A 26672-nucleotide genomic window follows, 5' to 3' on the forward strand; every position below is an offset into this window, starting at 1 on the left:
CAAAACCTATGGGATGCAGCAAAAGCAGTTCTAAGAGGGAAGTTTATAGCAATATAATTCTACTGCAGGAAACATGAAAAACCTCAAATAAACAACCTAACCTTACACCTAAAGGAACTAGAGAAAGAAGAACAAACAAAACCCAAAGTTAATAGAAGGAAAGAAATCATAAAGATCAGAGCAGAAGTAAATGAAATAGAAACAAAGAAAACAGTAACAAAGATCAGTGAAGCTAAAAGCTGGTTCTTTGAGAAGATAAACAAAATTGATAAACCTTTAGCCAGACTCATCAAGAAAAAGAGGGAGAGGACTCAAATCAATAAAATTAGAAATGAAAAAGGAGAAGTTACAACGGACACCACAGAAATACAAAGCATCATAAGAGACTACTACAGGCAACTCTGTGCCTATAAAATGGGCAACCTGGATGAAGTGGACAAATTCTTAGAAAGGTATAACCTTCCAAGACTGAACCAGGAAGAAACAGAAAATATGAACAGACCAATCACAAGTAATGAAATTGAAACTATGATTAAAAATCTTCCAACAGATGGCTTCCCAGGTGAATTCTATCAAACATTTAGAGAATAGCTAACACCCATCCTTCTCAAACTCTTCCAAAAAAGTTGCAGAGGAAGGAACACTCCCAAACTCATTCTACAAGGCCACCATCACCCTGATACCAAAACCAAAGATACTATAAAAAAAGAAAATTACAGACCAATATCACTGATGAATATAGATGCAAAAATCCTCAACGAAATACTAGCAAGCAGAATCCAACAGCACGTTAAAAGGATCATACACTGTGTCAAGTGGGATTTATCCCAGGGGTGCAAAGATCCTTCAATATATGCAAATCAATCAATGTAATACACCATATTAACAAACTGAAGTATAAAAACCATATGATCGTCTCAGTAGATGCAGAAAAAGCTTTTGACAAAATCCAACACCCATTTATGATAAAAACTCTCCAGAAAGTGGGCACAGAGGGAACCTACCACAACATAATAAAGGCCATATATGACAAACCTACAGCCAGCAATCATACTCAATGGGGAAAAGCTGAAAGCATTTTCTCTAAGATCAGGAACAAGACAAGGATGTCCACTCTTGCCACTATTATTCAACATAGTTTTGGAAATCCTAGCCACAGCAATCAGAGAAGAAAAAGAAATAAAAGGAATACAAATCGGAAAGAAGAAGTAAAACTGTCACTGTTTGCAGATGTCATGATACTATACATAGAAAGTCCTAAAGATGCCACCAGAAAACTACTAGAGCTAAGCAATGAATTTGGTAAAGTTGCAGGATACAAAATTAATGCATAGAGATTTCTTGCATTCCTATACACTAACAACAAAAGATCAGAAAGAGAAATTAAAGAAACAATCCGATTCACCATTGCAACGAAAAGAATAAAATACCTAGGAATAAACCTACCTAAGGAGGTAAAAGACCTGTACTCAGAAAACTATAAGACACTGATGAAAGAAATCAAAGATGATACAAACAGATGGAGAGATATACCATGTTCTTGGATTGGAAGAAACAATATTGTGAAAATGACTGTACTACCCAAAGCAATCTACAGATTCAGTGCAATCCCTATCAAGTTACCAATGGCATTTTTTAAAAAAATAAATTTTATTTATTTATTTATTTGGCTGCGTTGGGTCTTCGTTTCTACGCGAGGGCTTTCTCTAGTTGCGGCGAGCAGGGGCCACTCTTCATTGCGGCGCACGGGCCTCTCATTGTCGCGGCCTCTCCTGTTGCGGAGCACAGGCTCCAGATGCACAGGCTCAGTAGTTGTGGCTCACGGGCCCAGTTGCTCCGTGGCATGTGGGATCTTCCCAGACCAGGGCTCGAACCCATGTCCCTTGCATTGGCAGGCAGATTCTCAACCACTGCACCACCAGGGAAGCCCAACAAGGGCATTTTTTACAGAACTAGAACAAAACATCTTAAAGTTTATATGGAGACAAAAAAGACCCCACGTAGCCAAAGCAATCTTGAGGGGAAAAAACGGAGCTGGAGGAATCAGACTCCCTGACTTCAGACTATACTACAAAGCTACAGTAATCAAGACAATATGGTACTGGCACAAAAACCAGAAATATAGATCAATAGAACAGGATAGAATGCCCAGAGGTAAACCCATGCACCTATGGTCAACTAATCTATGACAAAGGAGGCAAGGATAGACAATGGAGAAAATACAGTCTCTTCAGTAAGTGGTGCTGGGAAAATTGGACAGCTACATGTTAAAGAATGAAATTAGAACACGCCCTAACACCATACACAAAAATACACTCAGAATGGATTAGAGACCTAAATGTGAGACCAGACACTATAAAACTGTTAGAGGAAAACATAGGAAGAACACTCTTTGACATAAATCACAGCAAGATTTTTTTTGACCCACCTCCTAGAGTAATGGAAATAAAAGAAAAATAAATGGGAGCTAATGAAACTGAAAAGCTTTTGCACAGCAAAGAAAGCTATAAACAAGATGAAAAAACAACCCTCAGAATGGGAGAAAATATTTGCAAACGAACCAACGGACAAAGGATTAATCTCCAAAATATATAAACAGCTCATGCAGCTCAATATCAAAACAACAAAAAACCCAATCAAAAAATGGGATGAAGACCTAAGTAGACATTTCTGCAAAGAAGACGTACAGATGGCCAAGAGGCACATGAAAAGCTGCTCAACATCACTAATTATCAGAGAAATGCAAATCAAAAGTACAATGAGGTATCACCTCACACTAGTTAGAATGGGCATCATCAGAAAATCTACAAACAACAAATGCTGGAGAGGGTGTGGTGAAAAGGGAACCCTCTTACACTGTTGGTAAGAATGTAAATTGATACAGCCACTATGGAGAACAGTATTGAGGTTCCTTAAAAAACTAAAAATAGAATTACCATATGACCCAGCAATCCCACTACTGGGTATATACCCAGAGAAAACCGTAATTCACAATGACACATGCACCCCAATGTTCATTGCAGCACTCTTTACAATATCCAGGTCATGGAAGCAACCTAAGTGTCCATCGACAGACGAATGGATAAAGAAGATGTGGTACACATATACAATGGAATATTACTCAGTCATAAAAAGGAATGAAATTGGGTCATTTGTGTGGATGGACCTAGAGACTGTTATACAGTGTGAAGCAAATCAGAAAGAGAGAAACAAATATATATTAAAGCATATATGAGGAATCTAGAAAAATGATACAGATGAACTGGTTTGCAAGGCAGAAATAGAGACATAGATGTAGAGAACAAACGTATGGACACCAAGGGGGTAAAGCGGGGGGCGGGGGGAGGGTGGAATGAATTGGGAGATTGGGATTGACACTAATACGTATAAAGTAGATAACTAATAAGAACCTGTTGTATAGCACAGGGAACTCTACTTCTCTGTATGGTAGAAACTAATACAACATTGTAAAACAACTATACCCCAATTAAAAAAAGAAATCTTTAGTGACTGTTTACCATACGCCAAGCACTGTGCAGAGAGCGGCCTGAGAATTGATTGAGCGGCATCTTGGTCTGGGAGAAGCTCTGCATCCACAGAAGGAGAGAAGCCATGGTGTGCAGTGCCTGCCATCCTAGGAGAAAAGGGTAAAGAGAACGTCTTCTGGAAGTTCATGGAATGATGCTAGATTTGGCAGCTGCCTGGAGATGATAGGGTTTGGACTCCACTTTCAGAGAAGAACAAGATACCGTTGTGGAGGAAGCTGCCAACAGGAGCTTAGAATCAGGGCCTTTAAGTACGGGGTATCCTAAGGAATAGTATGATTTCATTAAATTCGTACGTTCTGACGTTAAAAAAAATAAATAAAATGGTGATAAAAATGAATTAAGATATAAGATTGGTAAAATGTAAACATCCTCTTCAATAAAATTAGCTCTGCAGTTTTACCGTGGACTTTTGGTGACATGTAAGAGGCTTTGTGGCATGTAGCAGGCGGATCTTCGGTAGTAAGTTTCTTGATCTGAGTGTCCCTCTAGGTTTCCCACTGGTTGCTTCCTCCACCCTGAGGCCTTCCACCTGTCTTGCTTCGGAAGGTAGCCTCCTGACCTGGGTTCCTATGAAGAGTTAGTTCATCAGCACACATGCCCACTCTGTTCAGTTGTTTAGACTCGTGATAAGGCCCAGAGTGGCTTTGTTTTTGCAGGTGATGATTGATAGCAACTGGCAAGGCAGGGATGTGGGCTGGAAGGAAGATGGGAGTGGCCTTGGCCTGGCCATCAACTAGCTACGTGACCGAGGCCAAAGCAGATAGATACTCTTGGACACGCACATCTCAAGGCAGGATGTTGTCTGCCTTGGTTTAAAAGTATGGACTCTGGGGCTTCCCTGGTGGTGCAGTGGTTGAGAGTCTGCCTGCCGATGCGGGGGACACGGGTTCGTGCCCTGGTCCGGGAGGATCCCACATGCCGCGGAGCGGCTGGGCCCATGAGCCATGGCCACGGAGCCTGTGCGTCCGGAGCCTGTGCGTCCAGACCCTGTGCTCTGCAACGGGAGAGGCCACAACAGTGAGAGGCCCGTGTACCGTAAAAGTATGGACTCTGGAGCCAACTGCCTGAGTTCAGTCCTCGTTCTGGTTACTAATAGTGATAGCTGGTTATAGTTATGTTAATACTTACGTGCTAGTTACTTAAATTCTCTGTTTCTCGGTTTTCTTATCTGTAAAATGGGGATACCACTCACACCTACCTTATCTATATCTTATATTGTAGACATTAAGCAGGTTCATACAGTCACAGTGCTTAGAACGTGGTCAGTGCCTAATGAATCTTCGTGACACTGACTACGTGGTGTCTGGGAACGTCCTCTCCTGTGAAATGGGAACAACTGCTGCTCCTCCTGTTTCACAAGACTGTCGTGAGGATTAAATGAGACTGTTGAGGGCAGCATCTTGTGTAGATTTATTCAGCACATGTTGTTTAGTCCAGGCTCCGTGTGGAGCACAGGATGGTGAACCGCAGAGGCCCACACAGATCTCGTCTTATGAAGCCGTGGAGAGAAAGCAGTTGGAGGAGTACATGCTATTACAGCTGTGAAGTCCCTCCACTTTGTCAGTTAATGTGAAAACTACAGCCATAAAGTTGGGAGCATTAAGTGGGACTGGATGTCTGTTATCACAGCCTCTGAGTGCTGGTGACCAGTTAACCAGGCTCTTCATGTTCAAGACCTGTAGGCTTCTCCAGACGCTGAGTTGTTATTCAAGGATTTGGGACCAATCTTCGAGGTCACTAATCTTAGAGCAGCCAGCACACCAGTGTTATCTTGCCTCCCCCTCCTGTATCTATTAGCAGGACTTCATTCCTTCAAGAAAATACAAGCCAAAATAAGTACTGCAAACACAGGCCTAGTTAGCCCAGAAGGTTTAGGGGTCATGAATTATTTACTCTTTAGTAAATAGATTAAATCTATTTAATCTACTCTTTAGTGGTAGATTAAACTGAACGCTTCCCTGTAGCTTATTTTCAAAAGTGGAATTTGGACTAGATTATTTATGGTCGGCTTTGGTTCTGGTATGGGATGTCATGAAGAGAAAACCACATATGTTGGTTCTGTGGAAGCTGTGTTTCACGGAATCGGACTATCCAAGCTTCCAAGTTCTGTTGTCTGTCAGTCAAGGAAGAGAAACTGTCAAACACCTAATACGTTTCCCTGGGATTTAGTTTTATATTCAGGATGAATCTTGACACTTATTTGGGTTAAATATTTGATACCTGATAGTTTTACCTTATAAACTCCAGGCCCTTAAGAAGTAAAGAGGAGTAATTGATCCATTGTAACATAACAGTAAACATTTAAAAACTATTATTGGACAGGGAGTTGGGATGTAGGTGGAGATGTTGCTTAGTTGCCTAAAGGCCTCTTGCTGCTGAGCACCAGAACTTGGTGGTGTTTCCACTGACGGTTTCCTAAATCCTGTTGCTCTATTTCAAGACATTCTTTAGGCTGCCACCATACTGATGGCCTGTTCTAACAGCAAAGACTAAGAAAATGCGGAGAGCCCTGACTTCCGCAGCTCCCTCTCCTGTTCTCAGGCTCATCCAAGCTGAATGAGTTTGTGTAAGGTGATGCAGGAAGTCCAGGCTGGCCTGCCTGCCTTAGTGGCTCCCTCATGCACGCAGGGATCCTTTTCAGCCTGGTGACCGTCTCCGCGTTCCACTGAACACCCTCTCCATTGGACCCATTTTGCCCCATCCCCTTGCACAGTACCTGGAAGGTTCAGGTATATTTCCTTTGCCCCTTTGGAGGGACTCTACTCTTTTTTTCCATTGGCTGATTGGACGTAGATCCCATTTCTCACCAGGACAATGGATCTTTTATTGTCCTCCCTGCCCCACCACATTCCACTGGACTCAGAGACTGGCCTTGACCCAGGACTCCTGGATTCTGAATCTCTGCAATGGCTGATTCTAATCAAAAGAATTAGGTTCTAGAACCGTTAGTGAAGCTAGCTGTGGGCCCATATAAACAAGTTCACAGTATCAAAGAGTTCACGAAACACATCTGTTCTGACTTACCCTCAAGGTCAGGTGTGGCCTAGTATGGGGTCTTTTTTTGCTGGTGCCTAACACCACTTTGTGGTAAAGAATGGGGCTCAAAAAGACACATACTACATCATGGCGAACCTCAAAAACATTACACTGAGTGAAAAAAGTCAGACCGAGAGACCACATTATTGTACGATTCCATTTGGATGTTACGTCCTGAAAAAGCAAATTTATAGAGAAAGGAAGTAGATTAGTGGTTGCCTGAGGCTGGGAGTGGGAATAGGGAGTCCTGTAAGTGGCACAAGGGATCTTACTGTGGGCATGAAAATGTCTTAAAACTCATTTTTGGTGATGGTTGCATCACTCAGTAAAGTTACAGAAATTCATTGAATTGTACACCTGAAATGGGCGAATTTCATGAGATGTAAAATATACCTCAATAAAAATATACTTTGGTATTTTATATGTAAATATACCTTTTTTTGTTGTTTAAAAAAATAATAATAAGGCCCAGATTAGACATGGGAACTTCCAAGTTTTAAATTACAGTTTGGTTATAAGTAAGCAGAGGAGTCCTGGGTATGGGTCAGGTGTTAGAATTCTAGAGGTGACTGACTCCCGCTTAGATTGTAGACTCAGTTCTTAACATATGATCATCCTGAATTTGTATTTTGACAAGTTCAAATGTCGTCTTTCATGATATCCTGTCTTATGGACAAGATAGAAAACTGTGAACCAGAGCAGTTAGGAGGACCCTGATGGTTCTTGGATACCATGGACTTCAAGGGGGGTACCTCCCTCCTCCTCTCTTCCCCCGCTTTTCCTCCCTCCCTCCTCCCTTTTACCTCCTTCTTCCTCCTGACCCTCTTTCCCTGTCTTTCTCTTGCTCTCCCCTCCCTGCTTTACCTTTTTACACAATATGCAGTTATCATAGAAAGTCCAAAAAAATTAAAATTGTACGTAATACATTATAGACTTGTTTCAGACTTGTACGGGTTGTTTTCTACTTCTGACTTGACAAATATGCCACATTCAACCTTTTGATGAACTTATCAACTCTTGGGGATGTGTTCCTAGAAATGGAATTTTGGGGTCAGAAGGGATGCACTCTTAGAGTTGTTTATACATATCGCTCAGTTGTTCCCCCAAATCTACCTGTGCAGAGCGATGTGGATTTTCATTTTACATGTGTCCAAAATGTGATCTGGCCTCCAGAATTTACTGTATTGTTGGCTTCATGATTCACTATATCCTATGCAGGATAGGGGAGGTGGTGAAACCAATTTACCCCAGTACCTGGGGTACTGATTTTAATCCTGAGCACAAGGCATTAACTGAGACTGGCCATCTGAGTCTGGTCAAGAGGCAGCAGCCAAGATAGGACACCGAGCCTTATGAGGGATCATTGAGGCACCAAGGAGTAGTTGCTGGAAAGGATGTGATTCACTTCATTCAAGTATTTGAAAGGCTGTCATATCAAGAGAAATTAGGTTCCCTTTGTGTGGTTATAAGGGCAGAAGAAGCGGCAGAGGTTGGATGTTCTAGGAAGGCAAGATTCGGTTTGATGTGAGAAATCCCTGTCTGACAGAACAGACTGAAAATGGATTGGGTTCCCGGTGTTCATGGGAAACCCCCTTCCCTCTACCTCCCTGGAGATACTCCAGCAGGGAGCACGTGTCATTTGGATGAAGAGTCATGGCATGTGTGTGAAGGGAGTTCATCGTAAGGATTTCATTTGGAGACTTTTGAGAAAACTTTAACACTATGAGGCCATGAACTTAAAATCACAGCTCTGTTTCCAACAGTCTGTCCCTAAGCCCGATGAAATACTCTGCAAATACCATTCATTCTCTTAATGTTTCTTAGCGCAAGGAAGTAGCTACTGAACTTTCTGATTTCACATTTTCTACACTCAGCTCATTGGTGAACAAGACTTTAGTTTTTTGACCTGCTTTGACGTTCGGTTCCATTTTTGTAGTCATTGTATGTGGGGAGATAGTTTTTCTCATTGTTTTTGTTTTCCTTGTATTTTACGCTATTTGCCAACCCTGGGTCTCTCAGACCTTAAGACTTGCACATCTGGTGAAAGGTAAAGGGGTAGTTTTCACTTACTGTTCATCCCTGAGTAGCCTTTTCATCTTAAAAAATTCCTGTACTGCTTCCAACACTTTCTAAGAAAAATCATACTTGCAGTGTTTCTGAATCCTGCTGTTAAAAAGTTGCATTTTTCCGTCAAAGGAATCACAAGCATTTAAACCATGTCTTTTGTGACGTGTATTTTCCTTATTTCTATATTGCTACTTTGGGAAGTTAAAAAATGACTGGGAGGCCGCAAAATCCATAAGAATATGTGGAAAAATTGTCCATCTGATTTTAATATTTTTAAAGCAGAATTGATTAAATGATTCCCATCTTCTTGCCCCTCGAAGTGTGATCTGGGAAATAGTTTAAAGGGGGGGGTCACCTGACAGCTGGGAAGAAATGCAGACTCTCTAGCTCCCCCAACACTCCTGAATCAGCAAGTGCATTTTGACAGGTGGACGTTGCTCCAGTGTCTGGTAGACTTTCCGAGGTGACATGATGCTGCGGGACCTGGGGGGAATAGTCAGTATCTCTCCTTGGTGGTTGGGCACTTGTTAACTCACCGGGCATCGTGACTGGGTTCTTCACCTGCATGAGCCCATTTAATCCTGAGAATCACCTTCTAAAGCAAGCATTCCTAGAGGCTCCGAAAATTTGTCCCTGGTCCTCCAAACGTGCCACTAAAAGACGGTTTCTGGAGTCTGTATTTCCTAAGCCTGAGACAGGAGAATTGAGGCCCAGCCTGTAACGGCCTGGCCTGGCCGAGGGCGAAAGCCTCCGATGTCTGCAGCCCCCGGCTTGGCCGCACCCTGGGCTTCCGGTGAGCCATGCGCCCTGCGGAGGACAGCAGAGCTGGCTCATCCCGGCAGCGGAAACTCAGCGCCCAGCCTCTGCTCATTCAGTGTCCAGCTGTGGCTTGGTGTGAAGGGCCTCGGGAGAAAGTCACCTCTGACAGGGGTCAGGAAGAGCACCTAGAGGCCCCACATCTCACCTGCAGGCTGGCTTCCTGGAGCCTCAGTTATGAAAGAAGTTCAGGGGCCTAGATAACACATTTCTCAGGAGCTGCTACCCCAAAATAGGCTATATGTGTGTGTGTGTGTGTGTGTGTGTGTGTGCGTGTGCGTGCGTGTCTTCAGTTTCTTTAAATTTAATCATAAAACGACTAGTGTCGACTGAAAAAAAATGTACAACCTAAAAGTTGAGAGTTATGCTTTATTCTGTATACAAAACTGAGGACTTAAGCCCGGGACACGCCTCTGAGATAGCTCTGAGACACTGCTCCAAAGAGGCAAGGCAGGGGGGAGCCAGGATATGTAGGAGTTTTTGCAACAAAGAACAGGTAGTCAGCATATAAAAAGATTACTGTTAATAAAAGAAAACCAGATATCTCAAGTTAGGGAATTTACTGCTTTTCTATGTATGGGAAGATGCAACAGTCTAGGCTCACTGAAATCATTCCTTTGATGTGCACCTCAGCTATCCGGGGCCAGTATCCTGTGTTTTCTCATCCTGAGTTTCCTCAGGGTGCACCATCGTGGGGTTGGCTGCAGTGCCTGATGGCTGCAGCATCCTTTGTTTACTTGATACGGCAGGTGGCAATTTTAGTTTACACTAGATATTTATTAGAAATTATTTCTCATCTTCCAGTCCTGCAGCCTTTAGGATACACTGTTTTCATGGATTCTGAGAAGGGAAATAAAATCAGTGATGATCTTTAGTCACTAAGTAATGTTTCTGTTTTCCTGCTTCCATCCCTCTGGTCTTCTTGGATGCTTGAGCATCAGTCTGTGTTTGTCACACCCAGTGCCCCTCTGAAAATAACAACTTATTACCCCAGTAGTAAACTCACAACTTGGAAATGGCAGGAATCTACAATTTCCCAAAATGTGAGGTCCTGTGAACCATCTGGAGGGAAAAAATTACAGAGAAGTTATATTTATGTTTATTTTAAAAGTATCACTTAGCAAAATTACTTTTGATCACTAAAGCAAAGTTAGTGTGACAATTAGGATTAATTTAGGTATTGTGCAACTGTTTATTTGCTGACTTAGCACTTGGAATGAGTCTTAGACGGGATGGATCTAAAAGGAGGGAACATTCTCAAATCCACCAGCCCTTCCCGATACTGCCACAAGATTTTCCCTGTGGGCTTCCCTGGTGGCGCAGTGGTTGAGAGTCCACCTGCCAATGCGGGGGACACGGGTTCGTGCCCCGGTCTGGGAAGATCCCACATGCCGCGGAGTGGCTGGGCCCATGAGCCATGGCCGCTGAGCCTGCACGTCCGGAGCCTGTGCTCCGCAACGGGAGAGGCCACAGCAGTGAGAGGCCCGCGTATCGCAAAAAAAAAAAAAAAAAAAAAAAAAAAAAAAAAAAAATAGATTTTCCCTGTATTCTTTTTTTTTTAAAATAAGTTTATTTATTTTATTTTTGGCTGCATTGGGTCTTCGTTGCTGCGCGCAGGCTTTCTCTGGTTGCGGTGAGCAGGGACTGCTCTTCGTTGTGGTGTGCGGGATTCTCAATGTGGTGGTTTCTCTTGTTGCGGAGCACGGGCTGTAGGCATTTAGGCTTCAGTAATTGTGGCACGTGGGCTCAGTAGTTGTGGTGCGTGGGCTCAGTAGTTGTGGCGCGCGGGCTCTAGAACACAGGCTCGGTAGTTGTGGTGCACGGGCTTAGTTGCTCCGTGGCATGTGGGATTGTCCCAGACCAGGGCTCGAACCCACGTCCCCTGCATTGGCAGGCGGATTCTTAACCACTACGCCACCAGGGAAGCCCCTCCCCTCAGTCTTTTGTCATAAAAACCAGGTTTCAATTTCGGCTCCCCCACCCACTGCCATTTGGTGGCATTTTTGTTTCTCTTTAGATAGCATTCTATTTTCTCTTTCTTTACCACTGACATTGGCTTATTTCATACGAATCTGTAATATATTACATACATATACTTTAAAAATATTGTTTTGATTTGTTTGTGATATGTTTCTCTTAAAGGGTATATCTGGGGAAATGAGTAATTTCTCATATCCTGTTCTTGCAGGAAGAATTTTGAATCGTTTCTCCAAAGACGTTGGGTGTATGGATGACTTGCTGCCCCTGACATTTCTTGATTTCATCCAGGTAAGGTAACAGTCATGTCAGAGTTCTCACAGCGCAAAGCAAAGTGCCTGTTTTTCAAGGCCTTTTCACAGGGGCTGAGATGGGCCTTTCAGCCTGACTGTGTTATCTTAATTAAGTAAAAGGCCACGTTTGTAAGAGAAAGGTGTGGCTGTGATCGGGAGGCTGAGTTAACATGAGTGACACCTGCTGTAGGAGTGGCTACACAGTCACGGTCAAGGTTGGTTCGAAGCAGCGACATGCTTGGTAAGTGGTTCTCCCGCTGCCGTTCAGCTATCTGGAGTGGATTCCCTTTACTGTGAGCACATTTCGAAACAGAGAAAAACAATCACCTCTCACGGAAAGATAGCCTAGATTAACTAAATTATGCATCGGATTACCACAAAGGACAAATATTTACTGCACCAGTTTTTTTTTTTTTTGGATAAAGCCAGGAGGGGTTACTTACAAAGAAAGGAACAGTAATAATAAGGTGAAAATAATACTTGAGCAAAGACAATAGAGAGCAGTAATGGAAGATACAAAGATATGGGATCAAAGTCATCTTAGAAAATGTCTTTTTTTGTTTTTATAGACAGCTTTTCACACGTTGATTGCTCTGTCTTAAGGTGTCTTTTAAAAAAAAAAGACAAATACCCACAGGAATATCTTGTATCCAGCCTTTGTTTTGTCTGTGAACTTGAGGTTCTAAAGAATAATGTTGGGTCATCTAATCTCTCATCCTCTCATTCAGTATTGTTGCTCATGTGGGATGTTTTTTCTGTTACTGAATTTTGTCTACTTTAAAGTGATTCAGGCTGTGGGGACTTTCTTCATTAATTAATTAATTTTGGTAATGAAATGCATTTATCAGAAGCTGCACAGAGACATGCAGCAATGAATATCTCACTGCAAACAGCACAGCCTATGGGCAGAGTCTTCCACTGTTTACCAACGTGAACTAAGCGGTGACTCAGAGGCAGAGTACTTTTACTGCAAAGATGTTTGATGGGATATGTCTGATTTTATTTTTCTCTTCTGCAAACTTATTTTATAAATATGTCCTGCTGGGTTAAGCCATGTGATTTATCCCCAGAAGCAGTCTTTCACTATAACAGTGTCACGTTTTGACAGTGATTATTAATTACATTGAGATTTTGTGAAAGGTTCTGTTTCTTTGCTACTACAGGCAAGGCCAAGCTTAGGTTTCCAAAGCTGGCCGGCCCACTGTGTGCTGAGCCCATGGTTAGTTAACCGTCATGATCAGAATCCGTCACGTTTTTGTATGACGTACAGAGGGACAGGGATAGATGCTACCTGATTTCAGATAAAACATGCGCAGTCGTGTGAGGAGAGAAAATTCTGGTCTCACTGATTCCCAGTCCCAGCTCTGCCACTTTTAGTTCAGTTATCTTGAAGTTTGGGACCTCCAGGTGGAGGCGTCCTGCAGGTCATTGGAAGTAAGAGTCTGGTGTTTGAGAGAGAAACCTGGGATGAGCTTGGTGCCTGCGTATTCTTCACTGAGCAGGTAATAGCTGAATCTGTGACAATGGATAAGATTGCTCAGAGAGGGCTTCCCTGGTGGCGCAGTGGTTGAGAGTCTGCCTGCCGATGCAGGGTACACGGGTTCGTGCCCCGGTCTGGGAAGATCCCACATGCCGCGGAGTGGCTGGGCCCGTGAGCCATGGCCGCTGAGCCTGCGCGTCCGGAGCCTGTGCTCCACAACGGGAGAGGCCACAACAGTGAGACGCCCGTGTACTGCAAAAAAAAAAAAAAAGATTGCCAAGAGAGAGTGAAGCATTTTTAGGGACCAAGATCAGAAACTTACGGAAGCCTTTATATTCAGAGAGGAAGCCAAGAGAGGAGGGAAGCAGAGGAGACACACAATGAACAGCAAGGAAGAGAGGAGGAAATAGGTTGGGGAACCGAGGAAGGACAGGCCTGTTCAACGCAAAGGAGAAGGTAAGTCCCTGGAAAGTTGTCAGTTGATTTAGAAATCAGGAGGCTTCTGGTGACCTAAGAAGCAGGTTTCAGATGGGCGGGGCCAGACTGCAAAGGGCTGCAAATTCAGGAGGCGTGGAGGAAGCTGAAGTGAAGGCAGGCTACTCCTGGAAGGAGTCTGAGTAAAACCAGAGAGAGGCCCATCCGGAATGTAGGGTCTGCAGAGGAGCTGCTGGTTGGGTGTTTAGTTTTGGGGTTGGGGGTGTGTGGTGGGTACTATTTTCCTCTGCCCCTCCTTCCCCTCAACAAACAGGGATTAGCGTTGACGCCCTGAAGTATGGGAGTGAGTCAGGCAGGAATCCTCCCCTCCAGGCCCCCAAGGGGAGGGAGACACACAGAGATCCACCCCTTGCCGCCTTTGGAATCCTAACTGTGGCAGCGCCCTGGGGGAAGTCCTGGAAGGCAAACTGGGTGTGGGGCTGGAGGTAGTAAGGGAGCCTGGTCCAGGAGGTGGGCGTGGCTTCTAGAAAGTGACCTTTGATCCCAGATGAGAGGAAAAGGCCTCTGTGGATAGTGGGGCAGGAGGGGCTGCTGAAGCCGTGTTCCCAGTGGGAACCAGTCTTTTCTCTCTGTCGTCAACTGAGAGTGGAATGGGGAAGGGGCTTGAAGGTGTTTGTTCAGTTCTGTTTTAAAGGACATAGTTAGTGCCAAATGTGTTCGAACTCATTTTTGATGATTCTGCTTATCCTTGGTATATTTGATAAACCTTGGAAGATATTCGATCGTGTTCATTTTTATTTTTACTGCTTCTAAAGTGTTTATTCCGTATACTTTTCCTCATCTAATTCCTTGTCATTTCCATAAATGAGATATCAGATAATTCATTTAATATCTTGTAATAGTGATGTCAAGTATGGCTGACGAAAACCCTGGATTCTGAGTAGTGGTCCACACTGCAGGACAGTCCATTCCCACAGGCAATGTCATTCAGAGACCACATCCCAACAGAGGGGCGATCACGAATTTGTACACCATCGTGGACACTGACTCTTGGCAGCTACCAGATATGTTGCCTGTCCAGTCACGTTATCGTTGCTGTGGCCAAAGTGGAGCTGTTTGCAATTCCAAAGGAAGAAGGAAGGCAGCATAAAAAAAAAAATTATGTCGTGTGATTCCACATGATAATCATTTATGACGTCAACAGCTTTAAAGTGTGGTGGAGTGGGGAGCCCCGCGGTCTCCCTTTCCAAGCTTGAGTCCTAGCTCTCCCTCTTACTGTCTCTGCCCCACAAAGCCACACCTCCTCATCTGTAAAATAAAGAAAATAATACCAAATTCCGTAAGGGTTGTTGGGAAAACAAAATGAAGTCGATTTAATAAAATGCTTTGCATAACATCTAAGTGCATGTTGAGCACTAAATAATGGGTAGTTATTTTTGAAAGACCACATGTAGGGACTCTCCTGGTGGTCCAGTGGCTAGGACTCCATCCTCCCAGTGCAGGGGGCCTGGGTTCGATCTCTGGTCAGGGAACTAGATCCCACATGCCTCAGCTAAGAGTTTGCATGCCACAACTAAAAGATCCCACATGCTGCAACGAAGATCGACGATCCTGTGTGCCACAACTAAGACCCTGTGCAGCCAAATAAATAAGTACATAAAAATTTTAAAATAAATAAACACCACATGTATTTTTTGTTTTTGTTTTTTTGTGGTATGCGGGCCTCTCACTGCTGTGGCCTCTCCCGTCGCAGAGCACAGGCTCCGGACACGCAGGCTCAGCGGCCATGGCTCACGGGCCCAGCCGCTCCGCGGCATGTGGGATCTTCCCGGACCGGGGCATGAACCTGCGTCCCCTGCATCGGCAGGCGGACTCTCTACCACTGTGCCACCAGGGAAGCCCTGTATTTTTAAGTAGGAGAAATAGTCTGATAATGGCATTATGTTGCACTAAAATAATTGTCACAGAGAGTTTCCAGGCTCATAAATATTGCCTCGTGAGTTTGTATTACAGAGATTCTAGGTTTGTAATCCCTGAAGATATTAATGGACACTTTCCCATGTAGACTCACAGAATAAAAATCAATTATTTTCAAGATAGACCATTGAGCACGAAATATTTCAAATTAATGTAGTTTTCATACGATTTGCCAGAGTCCCAGATAACATTCAGGAATCTTAATTATCTACAATTCTTGTCATTAAAATCATCACTTCCTATTAGTAAAATAAGTGAAGACGAAGGTAAGATGTGGAAGTCAGGTTTAGGCATTTTAATTTTGTTTTAAAAAGTTTGGGACTGCTCTGAGCATGTGAACTGGCACACAGCTGCCCTCAGCAAAATGCTGTAATTTATTGAGGAAAATTGAATTGCAAAACCTTTTTCCCCACACACCCTTCATTCAGGGGGAAAAAAAAAATCAGCAGCTTGGCTGAGCTCAAACAACTGACTTTTCATATCCTTTCACGGACACAAAGGGCTAACCCTGAGGCTACTTGAGCCACCAATGCTGGCAGTGGCGGGGACCACCATGGAACGTGTCATTCCCTCCTCGCCGCACACAAAACACATTGACTGCAGCTTTATGAAGTGAAAATGCCCAAGAAAAAGAAAATGTGAAGGAGGTGTTCCCGGTCATTTCTTTGCAGAGGGGGGAGCGCAAAAGAACAAGCTGCTGCATCTGGATACTGAGAACAAAGCAAGCCTGAGACCAGGGGCTCATAGCTTGGGTCACTTGCTTTTATAGAAGCAAAGAGTGGAACTGCCTTTGCTTGTCTCAGTACCACTGACCCTTGCATTTCATTGTGTAGAGATGTCAGGGAAAGTGTGTAGAAAGCATCTCAGCCTCTCTCACTGAACAATGATTTTGTCATTTTGAGGTTTCTGTGGTGTGTTGATCCCTTCCCCACCCCCTCCCTCAAATCCCCATTGGAGATATTTATTTTAATATATATTTAATACTATTCCTTTGTGAATAGTTTCTTCCAGTCTGTGGCTTGCCTTTTTACGTCCTTAATGGAGATCAAGTTTCAATTCTGATGAAGTCTAACGTGTACCCTTTCGTTTCTTTTGTAGTTCATGTCTTTGTATCCTAAGAAATCTTTTTATCCTTAGGAGCGTGAAGATATTGATACTTTCCTATTCTATCTTTTTAGAAATCGATGCATCTTGTGTTATTTTTTGTGTATGGAAGAGTAGTACATGGTTGAGGTTTATTTTTTTCCGGTTATTCTAGCCACATTTGTTAAAAACACTTTTATGCACTGAATTGGCACCTTGGTTAAAAACCATTTGACTGTATTTGAGGACGTCTGTGTCTATATACTTTATTTTGTTCCACCGACCTGCTTATCTATCCTTATACCGATACTGCAGTCTTGGTTATTATACATTTTAGTAAGACTTGAAATCTAGTAGTTTCGACCTGTTTGTCTATCCTTATACCAATACTACAGTCTTGGTTATTATACATTTTAGTAAGACTTGAAATCCAGTAGTTTAAGTCTTCTAATTTTGTACTTCTTTGTCAAGCTTGTTTTGATCATTCTAGATTCTTTTCTGTGTAAATTTTAGAAGCCTTTTCAAGTTGTTTTATCTTGCTGGAATTTTTATTATTTTCTTTTATCTATAGATTGATTTGAGGAGTCTAAGTCTTAACAATGTTGAATCTGCAATTATGAATATGGTACCTCTCCACTTATTTAGGTTTTCTTTAATTTTAGGAATGTTTTGTAATTTGTAGTATAGACATCTTACACTTCTTTGGTTTAACTTATTCCTGAATATTTGATTTTTTTTCATGACATTATTGTATTGTTTTTAATACCATTTTCAACTGCTTGTTGCTAGTTTATAGAAATACAGTTGATTTATTTGTGAATTCATTTTGCATTTCCTGGAGTTGGTGGTGGTGCTTCTAAAAATTCTGTAGGGTTTTGTACATAAGCAGTCATGTCAGCTGTAAATAATGACAGTTTTACTTCTCCATTTCCAATATTTATTTTCCTTTCTAGACTTATTGTTGTGGCTAGAGTTTCCAGTACAGCATGGAATAGAAGTGATAAGACATTCTTGTACTCTTAGGGCAAAATCTTTCAATATTTTTTCATTATGAATGATCTGAACTGTGATTTTTTAGGTAGATATCTGTTATCAGATTGAAAACTTTTCCTTTAATTCCTCAATTGCCAAGAGTTTTACTTTTTTTTTTTTTTTTCTTTAAATCAAGAATAGGTGTTGAGGGCTTTTCTGGTGACGCAGTGGTTGAGAGTCCGCCCGCCGGTGCAGGGGACACGGGTTCGTGCCCCGGTCCGGGAGGATCCCACATGCCGCGAAGCGGCTGGGCCCGTGAGCCATGGCCACTGGGCCTGCGCATCCGGAGCCTGTGCTCCGCAACGGGAGAGGCCACAACAGTGAGAGGCCTGCGTACCGCAAAAAAAAAAAAAAGAATAGGTGTTGAATTTGGACAAATATTTTTTCTACATCTCTTCAGATAATCATATGATTATTCACCTTTATTCTTTTAATGTGAATTATAGTGATTGGTATTTGAAGGTTAACCTTACATTCCTGGAATAAACTCCACTTGGTCATGATATAGTATCTTTTTTTTAATGTATTATTGTATGTAATTTGTTAACGTTTGGCAAGAATTTTTGTTTCTGTTGTTCATGAGAATATTGGCCTGTAATTTGCTTTTCTTGAACTCTTTTGTCAGCTTTTGGTATCAGAATTATGCAGGCCTCAAAATTTCCATTTTGTGGTGGTCAGTTTTATGTGTCAACTTGACCAGACTACATTCTCCAGTTATTCAATCAAAAGGTAATCTAGGTGTTGTGTAGGTATTTTGTAGATGTGATTAAAGTCCATCATCAGTTGATTTTAAGTAAGAACGATTATCCTGGATAGTCTGGGTGGGCACAGTTCAGTCAGTTGGAAGGGCTTAGGAGCTAAGCCTTCCCTGAAGAAAAAGAAATTCTGCCTGTGGGTAATAGCCTCAGCTCCTGCAGAGGAGTTCCAGCGTATCCTTCGTAACTGCCAGCCATGTGAACTTTGGACTTGCCTAGCCAAGTGTGATTGTGGAGTATTATCATTTTTATATTGGTAGATTTAGTTTATTGGTATGTTGTTTCATGTTCCTAAGACAGTTTGGTTTATAATTTTTCTTTCTTTTAATGTCTTTGTCTGGTTTTTACATCATAGTGCTGTACTCAACTTTCCTGGAAGAGTTTGGTAAAACTTCTTTTGTACAATTTATTTGTGTAGCCCTCTTGGCCTAAAGTCTTTTCTGTGGATACAAATTCTTTTTTTTTTGGGAGGCCACGCTGTGCAACTTGCAGGCTCTTAGTTCCCCAACCAGGGATTGAACCTGGCACCCCGGCACCCTGGCAGTGAGAGCGCCAAGTCCTAACCACTGAACCACCAGGGAATTCCCCTGGATTCAAATTCTTAATTCAATATGGAATTATTCAGATTTTCTGTGTCTTATGTCAGTCTTTGTATGTCATTTTTCAAGACATTTGTCCTTTGCATTAAAATTTAAAAATTTATCAGCACAATGTTTATTATATTCTCTTTATAATACCCATGGTATCTCTTGTGCTATCCTCTTTTAATTCAAATTAATGGTAAATTTCCCATTTTTGTTTTTGTTTTGTATTTTTCCTTACATTTCATAGTGCTTTCAAAGAACCAAGCTTTGTATTTGTTGATTTTTCTGCTTAGAAGTTAGTTTTCTATTACGTTCATGTCTACTTTTTTCTTATTTCCATTCTTCTACATACTTTAGTTTAATATGCTGGGTTTTCTTTTTAAATTATAAGATATATTTTAAATTCTTGACTTTTAGCTTTTTCTTTTTGTAAGACTTTATTTTTTTGTTAGGGCATTTTTGCAGTTCACAACAAAATTACGAGGACGATATAGAGATTTCCCATGTATTCTCTGTAGCCTTTAAAAAAATGTTTAACCTGTAAATTTACCTCTAAGCACAGCTTTAGTTTGCAGCCTTCAAATTTTAATATTAGTAGATTTTCATTTTCTTTTGCCAAAATACTTTCTAATTTTATTACAATTTTTGAACTAGGTGATATTTTCAAGTGTATTAGTGAGCTTCCAAACATTTATTAATTTTCTAGTTACCTTTTTGTCACCGATTTCTACTTAAATCCATGTAGGTTAGAATATGTTGTGTACAGTTTCTGTCCCTTGAAGTTTGTTGATTCTTGCTTTAGTATAGCATACATGTAACTGAAAAGAACGTATTATGTAGTTGTTATTTACTGCAGTACTGTATATTTCTTAATTAGGTCAAGTTTGTTAATCATGTTTTCAAAACCTTCTATATCCCTCTTGATGTTTATCTGCTTGTTTTATCAATTATTGAGGTGAGTTTAATTCTCCCACTGTGAGTACGGAATTGCCTATTTCTCCTGAGTTCTGTCAGATTTTCCTTTATATATTTTGAAACTATGGTATTAAAGGATGATATAAATTTAGATTTTAAAAAATACCTTCTGGATAAATCGACCCTTTATTCTTACGAAACGTTTTCCTTATTTCTAGGAATCCTTCCTAACTTCATGTTCATAGTGGTGTAGACAGATACTCCAGCTTTCTTTTGGCTAGTGTTTTTATGGGGTACCTTTTTCAACGTTTCATCTCCACCTTCATGTGCTATTATTTTTAAGGTGTGCCTTTTAAAAGCAGCAAATAAATGGACTTCAGTCTTGAATTTTGTAATAAGCATGAACCCTGACAAAAGGTAGAAAGGAAACTATTGATCAATGAGATATGCTGAACACAAGGGAAGAAGTGCAGTGTTTCCCCAGTGCTTTCTGTTGTGTTGATTAACAAACTGTAAACCAGACACCACCATTCACTCTTCAGTGGAGTTAGCTGTGACTCTCAATTGGGAGCTAATTGAAGGATACACAGGTCCCAGAGCTGGTGTGGTTGTGAAAAGATCCAAGGCAGCCAAATGAGGGATGAACGTGTGATTAGTGTATCCCAAGGAAAAGACAAGTTTAGAAAAGCTTAGACTTAGGGTTTGTGTACATCTCATCATACAGATATGACACCCCAGTGTTCTGATTGAACGGAATTAACCGAGGTGGGTGAGGTCAAAGGAAACAGAGGTGAGAAACGAGGGATCTGGGAACCAGAGCTGATCTCTGAACCTCCTGGGAGGTGCAAGGTACTCTATCAGCTTACATGCAGACTCAACACTAACCCTAGGTTGGCATTAAGTTTAGGAGCTTACATTTAGAAGCCTTCCATGTTTTTCCTTTTGCTTCTATTTATACTGTAATTGAAGGGTAATGAGTACTGTAGGATAGGAGTTACACTTTTTTTTTTTTTTTTTTTTTTTTTTGCGGTACGTGGGCCTCTCACTGTTGTGGCCTCTCCCGTTGTGGAGCACAGGCTCCGGACACGCAGGCTCAGTGCCCATGGCTCATGGGCCCAGCCGCTCCGCGGCGTGTGGGATCTTCCTGGACCGGGGCACGAACCCGTGTCCCCTGCATCGGCAGGCGGACTCTCAACCACTGCGCCACCAGGGAAGCCCAGGAGTTACATTTTACTTCTTAATTCTTTCAGAGTTTTGTGTAGTTTGTTCAGGATTTTACTGTCTCCACAAGAATCTTGTGTTAGCCAGCAGCACAATCTATGTGATAGCCACTTCATTGAAAGGTTATTTTTTAATCTCATATGTTTTCAGAATGAATAGGTTGAAGAGTCTCTCCTACACTCGCATCAGTAAACAGCTTACTGATCAAAAACTAGTTGTCATCTTTTTCCCTCTCTAAATCTCAAGGAAATCTTGCCTTGTTTTCTTGCCAAAAGTTTATTGCACTTAAGTTATATCTTTTGCAAAATCAGTGATAGTTTAAGGAAATCTGGCTGATTTGTACTTACCACAGCTTGAAACAGAATTCTTAAGAGTCTGACCGTAGAATGAAAAGCTTTGAAATTCTTTTGAGGTGTTAGCAATCTTAATGATCCTGGTTTTATTTTTTAATACTGTAAACAAATAATAAAAGTAATGTCTACTGATTAAGTGGTTTTATGATTAAATATATATTTCACATCGTGCCTAAAATAGATATCAGAGTGAGCAAGAGAGAATTAAATAATAGAGAGTGAGCCCAAAGTATGAATGGCATATTTATTTGCATTAAATAGGAAGCATACATTGTTACTGATGTTTATAGAAAGCATGTTCTTTGACGTAAGCTTCACAGAGACTGTCAGGAACAGAATCCCTTGGAATTAAGTTTAAAGTAACATGTGGGTAGATACCTAGGAATTGCTACAGGTCTGTAAGCAATTTGGAAGTTAAATGCCAAGGAGGCAAATGGGGCCTTGTATTTCAAACTGTGCTTGTGAAAGGAATGTGTTAAAATCTGCAATATTATAATACAGTGTTAATTCTATAGGTCGAGACTTTCTGGTGAAATTTTAATGTTTTTAACCACCATCCAAATACAGGTGTTACACATTTAAACTACTCAGCCTCATTTTGTGTCCTTGGTGTTTATGTATTTATTAAAATTAGATAGGGTTTTTTTTTTTTTTTTCAAGTCATTTTGCTTTCTGGGCTTAGACCTCATCTTTCTTATGAAATTTTCTTTTTTCTTATTTAAAGAATAATTCTTAAATCGACACATGTTAGTGTGTTCTATAGGTGAGCACTTTTTTTATTTTGCGGTACGCAGGCCTCTCACCGCTGCAGCCTCTCCTGTTGCGGAGCACAGCCTTCGGACGCGCAGGCTCAGCGGCCATGGCTCACGGGCCCAGCCGCTCCACGGCATGTGGGATCTTCCCAGACCGGGGCATGAACCCATGTCCCCTGCATCGGCAGGCGGACTCCCAACCACTGCGCCACCAGGGAAGCCCCGAGCCCTTTGTTTTGATCTTACCTCTGCTTCCCAGGTAATCTGCTGGGCTGGGTTAGTCATAAAAGATCCTCACCTGGGGAGAGCCAGATTATTGAAACTGGTGAATGTTGTCCAGTCAAATGATGTGAATCTGCTAAAAAACTGTAATTTGGATTTTTTTCCTAATTGACATTTCAGCAGGTTGTTTTCCTGACAACCAACAATGGCAAGCCAAGTGACTTTACTTAAGGCTAGACATAGAAGGAGCTGGAAGGACCCTCCCCGTGAGCACGAAGGGTGTAGCAGAGTGGGATGCATTAGTTAATCTGGTGGCTGTAAGAAATTGTTCAGCTGTAGGTATAACAGGAGAGAGGTCAGACAGCCCTATTTTTCTCCACTTATGATTGGAATTGTTCCTTCAGAATTCCATTCGTCTTCACTCTGAGTTTTATACTGATACCACGGCAGAGACTGGGAGAAACAGGAAAAGCACATGGGTCTACATCCAGATCATGCAGTTTGGTTCACAAGGGCTCCTGGTCATAAAGTCACAGTTCTGGAAGCTTCCTCCTCCTTCTAGGCCCCTCCTGCCTGCAGCTGTGGCTCTGGGATTTCCTGAGTATGAACAGTTCCTGGCTTTCTCTAAGGAACGTACTAACTTTCCGGGAAAACTTAGGACAACTACTTACCTCCCAGCTTCATGTTTCTTATCTGTAAATGGAAAGGACAGTTCTTACTTTTCTTATTCACAAGATGGTTGTGAGGATCCCCTGAGAAAACTGATTTGGAAGAGCTGTGAAACAATAACCTGCATCTCTGTGATACAGGCATTACTCCGCTAACCCGTCCCTCAGAGATGCGCCGGGGCCAGCTTGCCCTGGGTGACAAGGCGGGGAGGGCCCTGCACTGGAGAGCACAGGATACAGGTGCTGGCGCTGAGAGGACACAGAACAACTGGTGTTAACTCGGACACGCATCTCAACCTTCCCAGCCCAGCTCCTTTCGGGTCAAAATTTCCATCAAATGTGATTACTACCTGCAAATTATTCATGCCACTCTTTCTGTTAAACCAGCCTGTGAAATTCAGTTGTCAGTCTCTTAGAATCCTCAAAAAAGTGTTCACACGTTCTTCGCTGTGTTTCCCCAGCACTCTGTGACCTGTACAGATCACCATGGATTTGTATCCATCTGAGACTGTAAAATTCAGAGGCCTTGGCTGAGGCTATGTGAATCTACACGTCCCCCCAACCCTGCCCCGCTTTCACAGCAGGCAGATGCTAAGTGCTGATTGCGTTCCTGTCGCCTGAAGCTGTACGCCATGATATCATACTTCTCCCGAGAAAGATGGATGTTTAAATCAGCATCCTTCAGTGCCCTGGGTTTCTATTCTGTCTGCTGTCTTTTTAAGCCAAGATCATTTCCTGAGATAAAATCACCTCATGGGATGAGATGATGATTAAGTGAATGTTCATGGAACTCTTAGCACAGTGCCTTGCATAGAGTAAACACCTGGTAAATGGCATCTGCTGTTGTTATAATCATTAGCCTTTGAAATGGACATTTTCAATACTTTGCATAATGATAGAAAGTTGGGAGCAAGCTTAAATATGTCATAATGGCTGTAACCTGGGCTCTCCAGCTCCATGACTTGTGTTTTGCCATCTTGATCAAGTTGCTTTTCCTCTCCCTGTGCCTCAGCGTCTCCATCTGTAAGGTGAGATAATACTATTACTCGATAGAGCTATTGTGAGAATCAACTAAGTAAATACACGTGAAGTATTAAATGTACAGCCCGGTACACATTCAGCACTCAGTAAATACTAACTATGGTTAGAAAACCAAGAAAGAAAGAGGAATTCCTGCTTCCAAAGGTCAACATTTGAATTTTTTCCTACTTTTCTGGACACTGAATTTGTAATTAACCACTCCTTTACCCCTACGTGTATAGACGAAGCTTCTGAATTCCTCATCTGCGGTACCTGCTTGTTCATCTCTCTGGTAGCACCTACTGACTCATGATAGTTTGGGATTCAAGTCCTACTCTAGTCTTGAATATTCTCATCTGTGAAAAATAGTAATGCCTGCCTCACAGGGCTACTGAGTGTTCCCAAGAGCTAATACCTAGAAAGTTCTTATAGTGTTTGACACACGCAATAAATAAATACGAGGACCACCTATAATTTTATTTCTTTGGATGGGAAAGCATTCCCTACCATTCCAACAAGTCTTTCAAGGAAAGGAATGCAGTCCTAACAAAACAGCCAAGTTTATCTTTGAAAAGAATCCTTGACAAGGAGGCCTCTGTATCTCTTTCTGCTATTTTAGACATTTCTCCTTGTGATTGGTGTGGCAGGCGTGATGGTGGCTGTGATTCCTTGGACTGTGACACTCCTGGTTCCTTGGCATCATTTTCTTTGTTCTTCGGCAATACTTCTTAGAGACGTCAGGAGATGTCAAACGCCTGGAATGTGCAGGTGAGTTCCCCGGGGCTCTCAGGTTGGGATGGCAACTCAGGCTGGCTTCCATTTATGCTGTAATGGACCAGACCCCTGAAATTCTGCAGACTCTGTTAACATTAGGTAATTGGATATTATGGCCACTGTGAGTCCATGTGGCCCTTAAGGCGAATGGAGCTGGTGGCGGGTCAGCTGCAGCTTTGCGTTTTAGCACAAGGAGGACGAATGTGAGCGCCGTGAGGACAGGGGACTGTTTCTGTCTTGTTCATGACATGCTTCCTCACACAGAGCATCTACTCCATAAATACTTTTCTTAAAAATACAATATTTCATCATGCTGGAACTAATGAAGAAGGGAAACGGGATTTTTCTTCTCCAAAAGTTACTAGAAGTGACAAGGAAAGGAAAAGATTAGGAAAAGGAAAGGAGACATCAGGAAACATATGTCAGAAGTAATATATTTGAAAAATACATTCTTTCTCATGTTCAAAGATGGCAATTAAGTTGCACTTGTTAAATGCTTTGAAAAGGTTTGCATTTATCATCACCAGTATTTGGTGTGGTACCACCCTGTTTGTGGTCCCCCTTCCCCAAAGCTGTTCATATAAATGGCTGCTGAAAATAATCCCCTGAGAAGGACACAGGAGGGGGAATCCGTTCCGTACGCATGTAGTTTATTACTCCATTCAACTTCCTAGTTTTAGAATAATGAGAAACACATTTTATGATAAATTATTCTATTCTGCAGGTAATCAGAGAGGATGAAATAATTCAGAGCTTATCTCGCTATTAATGCACAAACATATTTCATTAATATTGAAACAAAAAATTATAAGTAGAATTGTTATATATTTTTTAAAAAGGTATAAGGACAATAGCCAAAAAGGAAGGAAGGAAGATGTTTACATCAGAAATCCCAACCATGGGTAGTTATTGCAAATTAACACCAACTTAACTTTCTAGAAACCAAGCCAAGAAGAGAAGCATATTGATCCCAAGGTTCTTCGCATCTACTAAGTGGAAAAACATCTAAATTCATCGAGACAAAGGAGTTTTTTTGTTGTGGTATTTGTGTGTTTTTTTAAAGTAATGAATTATTCTTTTTTTTTTTTTTTTTTTTTTGCGGTACGCGGGCCTCTCACTGTTGTGGCCTCTCCCGTTGCGGAGCACAGGCTCCGGACGTGCAGGCTCAGCGGCCATGGCTCACAGGCTCAACCGCTCCATGGCATGTGGGATCTTCCCAGACCGGGGCACGAACCCGCGGCCCCTGCATCGGCAGGCAGACTCTCAACCACTGCGCCACCAGGGAAGCCCATGAATTATTCTTTTTTTTTTTTTTAAAGAAGATGTTGGGGGTAGGAGTTTATTAATTAATTAATTAATTTTTGCTGTGTTAGGTCTTTGTTTCTGTGTGAGGGCTTTTCTCTAGTTGCGGCGAGCGGGGGCCACTCTTCATCGCGGTGCGCGGGACTCTCACTATCGCGGCCTCTCTTGTTGCGGAGCACAGGCTCCAGACGCGCAGGCTCAGTAGTTGTGGCTCACGGGCCCAGTTGCTCCGCGGCATGTGGGATCCTCCCAGACCAGGGCTCGAACCCGTGTCCTCTGCATTAGCAGGCAGATTCCCCACCACTGCACCACCAGGGAAGCCCCTAAAGTAATGAATTCTTAAGAGGCATTTATCCTAAGTA

The 26672-nt window shown here is 42.1% G+C and overlaps 1 protein-coding gene across 1 annotated transcript in view; it reads left to right on the plus strand.

Annotated features, from left to right (window-relative positions):
- Positions 1 to 26672, plus strand: part of LOC116742970 (multidrug resistance-associated protein 4-like) — a 129753-nt gene that overhangs the window by 39951 nt on the left and 63130 nt on the right. Inside the window, 3 exon segments of the mRNA XM_032610904.1 lie at positions 11656 to 11735; positions 24854 to 24927; positions 24929 to 25002. Of these exon segments, the coding sequence (XP_032466795.1) occupies positions 11656 to 11735; positions 24854 to 24927; positions 24929 to 25002 (228 nt within the window).

Source organism: Phocoena sinus, chromosome 18 (genome assembly GCF_008692025.1).
Source record: "Phocoena sinus isolate mPhoSin1 chromosome 18, mPhoSin1.pri, whole genome shotgun sequence".
NCBI lineage: Eukaryota > Metazoa > Chordata > Mammalia > Artiodactyla > Phocoenidae > Phocoena > Phocoena sinus.